The following is a 4,965-nucleotide window of genomic DNA, read 5'->3' on the forward strand; positions in this document are numbered from 1 at the left end:
AAGGACATCGAGATTTTTATTCAGGAATGCATTTTCTCCGACAGGCATTGATGGTCTTGAAGTTGTTGGGGTTGCCACCACAGCCGCCATAGATAAATTTCCTGCAACTTTGTGTGGCAGGGTCAAAGGCGAACCGACGGACACGCGCCCTGCATGGTCCAGTTTCTGGTCTCAGGTTACAGACTATAAAACAATGCACAAAAGCGTAATGTCAGAGAAAAGACAGGTGGTGAAACGGGGTTTAACGTCGCGTCCAAGATTATTGCACTTATATAGCGACATGCATGTACGTGTGTGTGTATGTGTGGCTGCTTGTACTACTCCGGACTGATGCCGATTTATAGTGCTAGCTCACTGAAATACCATGCCGCAGTTTAAAATGAATACCCCACTCATACACAGTATACTGACTCCGAGCCGACCAGTCCTTGTATTGGACCCTTAATGCTGAGCGCCAGACAGGGCAACAACATGTACCATCTTTTAACGTCTTTTGGTATGACGCGGACGGGGATCGAACCCGGACCTTCCGCTCCCCGGACGGACGCTCTACCATAAGCCAACGGAGGCGGTGAGAAAAGACAGAAGTGATGCAGGATTCAGAACACTGAATCACAGGGTATGTTGTCAATAAGCCAAAAGCATCATCAGATCGATTTTGTATATTTGTCAAAGATCATAGCACCAGTGAAACACTACTGTCACTGTGAGCCCGGCTTATATATAGATACAATGGAATGTGAACATGCTCCGATATCTACATACGCGTGATTACATTTACACCAATATCGTCCGTTCCCTGTAGGTGGACACTGTTTTTCATTGTTTTTATACATCATACTATTTGGACTGCAGTATGTGTTAGCAATGTTGTAATGCTGATCCAATAACTTATGATCAAGACTCATTTATCGATTTTTGAAGTCTTCATAGAACCAGCTTGATCGATTATAGTGAGTGAGTGAGTGAGTATGGTTTAACGCCGCTTTTAGCAAAATATTCCAGCAATATCACGGCGGGGGACACCAGAAATGGGCTTTACACATTGTACCCATGTCGGGAATCGAACCCGGGTCTTTGGCGTGACGAACGAACGCTTTAACCACTAGGCTACCCGACCGCCCCTCGAACATATTTGAAGGAAAACATGTTATGGAATAGTCTGTTAGTATAACATACCGTCGTTACAGGTTTCCTCACACTGGGTAATGTTAATGAAGTTGTTGCAATTGCCGCCACAGCCGCCGTAGATAAAAACCTCACACGTTTGGCTTTGAGGATTAAAGAAGTACCGATTGATAAGCCCCCTGCACGGCCCTCTATCAGACATCTCAGCACAAGCTAAGGAAAGGAAAATACATTCCTTCAACATAGGAAATATGTAATGAAGCAAGCAGACCTATCCCACATCCAAGCTTTACAGAGAAATACAATATATAATATATACATCTGGCAGATCCCAATGTCTATTGATGCTGGCGTGGAATATACTGCAATGCGCCCATCTGACATATTATATCACACATTCCAGCCTTGTATTGAAATAAAATGTAACATAACTCTCCGACAGATTCCAATTCCTACTCAAGCTGAGGGGGAATATCATGCAATGCAGCCACCTCACGCAGCACACATTCAAGCTATACAAGAAAGGAGATAATAATAAATAATAATAATAATGTATGATAGCCATCTGGCAGTTTGCGATTCTTATTAAAGTTGATCATCTGATATGTCACACATCCAGCAAAACTAGAAGATAACCTTATATAATGTAGTTAAACGAGTACCATACAGTAATTAAGGGCGACCACTTTTTTGGTTTGTAAATGCCACTAAGCTAGTGACCCCACAAATATTACCAAAGCGAACCGTTACATAGGGTAGTCATATAAGATACTGTGCATGAAAATAAGAATTCTAGGGAAACGTAATGTGTAAGGTGAAGTCTTACTGGGGAAACAGATTTTCTCACAGTCGGTGATTCTCTGAAAGTTGTTAGCGTTGCCACCACAGCCACCGTAGGTAAACGTCTCACACGTTTGTGTGTCGGGGTTGAAGTAGAACCGACTGTATTGTGCATTGCATGGTCCATGTGTTGGCCTTTGGTTGCAGACTGAAGGAAAGTGTATATCATGTTGAAAACTCTTTAACAACCCGAATGATACTAATATTGACACAATGTATGAGGGACAGCTGACGTAGCACAACCCTAAAATATTACTAATAAGTCATGAGGTAAGGAAGTCATCTAACACACCACACATCTGAATTATACAAATATTGATACATGATGTTTAGGAACGTCTAACAAACCACACATCTGAATTATACAAATATTGAGACATGATGTTTGGGGACCTCTAACACATCATACATCTGAATTAGACAAATATTGAGACATGATGTTTGGGGACCTCTAACACATCATACATCTGAATTAGACAAATATTGAGACATGATGGTTGGGGACCTCTCACACACCATACATCTGAATTAGACAAATATTGAGACATGATGTTTGGGGACCTCTCACACACCATACATCTGAATTATACAAATATTGAGACATGATGTTTGGGGACCTCTCACACACCATACATCTGAATTATACAAATATTGAGACATGATGTTTGGGGACCTCTCACACACCATACATCTGAATTATACAAATATTGAGACATGATGTTTGGGGACCTCTCACACACCATACATCTGAATTATACAAATATTGAGACATGATGTTTGGGGACCTCTCACACACCATACATCTGAATTAGACAAATTTTGAGACATGATGTTTGGGGACCTCTGACACACCACACATCTGAATTATACAAATATTGAGATGATGTTTGGGGACCTCGGACACACCATACATCTGAATAATACAAATATTGAGACATCCTGTTTGGGAACGTCTGATCACTTCTGAATAATATTCCTTGATGACATGAACATTCAGTCTTGATCTAACAGCATGCAGCACCAAGCAAGACAAATAGATGGATAGTTAGAAAGTATATTACAGACACTATGTTTTGTTCCCATACAATATTTCAGACACCCCAGCCATACTTTATTGACAATTGTCACACAGATAATAAGAAATACGGTTGTCAGATAATCTTGGGTTTTTTAAGATAATGGTTGCAATATATGTTGTTACTCGTCTAGAATTATGAGGAATTGTTTGACATCTCCATTGTGTTAGGCTTCAAGCATTACAACGTTGTGTAATGTGACATGTCGGTACCATACATTATGCTGACATGGTGTTTCTGGTGCTGTGTCGCGTCAGGCAACAGACACTTACTTGTCTATGCAAATTGTGTGTGTGGCGGGTGCTAAGTGTAGGGCAGGACATGCTTACGCTTTCGCGAACACTTGTGTGTCATCAGTGATCACAGTGATCCATTCATATAATTTTTACCACTATTTTGCCTTCTTACGTCCAATGAAGTCTGCATCGGCAGATTATCGAGAGTGATTATTCTCTGCCGTTAACGTCGGATGTAATACCAGGTAATATATATGAAAATCTAGGTGCTAAAATAAAACGCATGTAGCCTTTGTCGGTTCTCACAACCTAGCCTATAGTAGAAGGAAACATGACTGAAGTAGTGATATGGCATCTTTTCAAAAGTTAGAAAGATAATAGAGGCCTTCCGATTTAAAAACAACAACAGTTACATGTAATACGATAAATATGATGTGAAGAAGCCATATCACATATCACATATTACACAGTCTGAGCAATGCAGTGTCTAACACGACTGGGTCACCTGTGCCCTTAAGTGATACCAAAAAGTAATCACAACGTACTATCTACACGTACGTACAACAGAGAAATGGAGCCATCACACATTAATATCAACACGCTCTAACGTGTCAATATGCCAATGCTTAGGGGAATCAAAATACAACACAGTCACTCTGAATTTAAAAACGAAGCACACGTAAAGGATAATGAAATTCAATAGGCATACTAAAATAAAATGTAGCAATTCAATATTTAACACGTCCTAAAGACATCTCTATACCTCACCTTCACCCGGATAGGGATGAAGACTGTGTCCTGTATGGAGGAAAACAAAAGCTAAAGTGACGACAACCTTCACCATAGTCGATGTAGATACGTCTCAGATGTATAGCAGAAGGCTCCGTGTGTGAGGGAAAATCCTATCAGTATTTCATCGTGTTCAGCTTGTTTTTTAAAAGCCACGCCTCTTGTTTGATTTTGATAAATGTGACTGTCTTAACACGTATCTGTGTTTAAACGTCACGGCATCTGCTTCAGTAATTAAGGCTATGTTTGCATTGTGTGATTGCCTATGGGTAGTTAAATCACTAAGACAAAGAGCTGTGGCATGTGTTGAAAAATGTGAAAATATATAGGTGTATAGTCTGATGACAAGCTAATACACGAGCTCAGGGTGTAGTGTCATTATAGGAATTTAGATCACTGAATCAATTTTGATTTGGAGATTTTGTTAGTAAGAAGCGTCTGATGAAGAAGCGTTCGGAAATGCCATTGGTATATTTTGTGTACCTACAAAGACAAACTTGCTTGGAGGAGGAGATTCAAACACCACGAGCTCATCTGATGAAGAAAACATCACAATATATCTGGAATTGCGATTGAGGAAAGTAGAAAGGTGTTACCACATCAGAGGATTTTGTAGAATGTGACGTGAGATCATTCATATGTTCAAGTTGTGTTTCACAAATGATGTTACGCCTTTGCTCACAAATGTTCCCTTCAAGCACATTTAGACGTTCAACATAAAATATATGTTGCTTGACATGAAGGTTGGATATAGTGGGGATCAATCCTCCTTTTGTCATAAATCTGTGTGTACATATGAATTTTTATGCATTGATACTGGTGAGCTACAAGAAGCATTCAGTTATTTTGTATTACCATTTATAGTAGATGGATCATGAACAGGTTTCCACTATGTT

General features: G+C 39.9%; 1 protein-coding gene across 1 annotated transcript; it reads right to left on the reverse strand.

Annotated features, from left to right (window-relative positions):
• Positions 1 to 4,285, reverse strand: LOC124146682 (actinia tenebrosa protease inhibitors-like). The gene is made up of 4 exons (XM_046517099.2): positions 4,049 to 4,285; positions 1,955 to 2,116; positions 1,180 to 1,341; positions 1 to 183 (listed from the first exon to the last, which is right to left on the reverse strand). The coding sequence occupies exons 1-4, from the start codon at positions 4,122 to 4,124 to the stop codon at positions 17 to 19; spliced, it is 567 nt and encodes a 188-aa protein (XP_046373055.1). The 5' UTR covers positions 4,125 to 4,285; the 3' UTR covers positions 1 to 16.
• Between the last annotated feature and the right edge of the window lie 680 nt (positions 4,286 to 4,965).

Source organism: Haliotis rufescens, unplaced genomic scaffold, assembly GCF_023055435.1.
Source record: "Haliotis rufescens isolate VD_foot unplaced genomic scaffold, xgHalRufe1.0.p SCAF_3, whole genome shotgun sequence".
NCBI classification, from domain to species: Eukaryota; Metazoa; Mollusca; class Gastropoda; order Lepetellida; family Haliotidae; genus Haliotis; species Haliotis rufescens.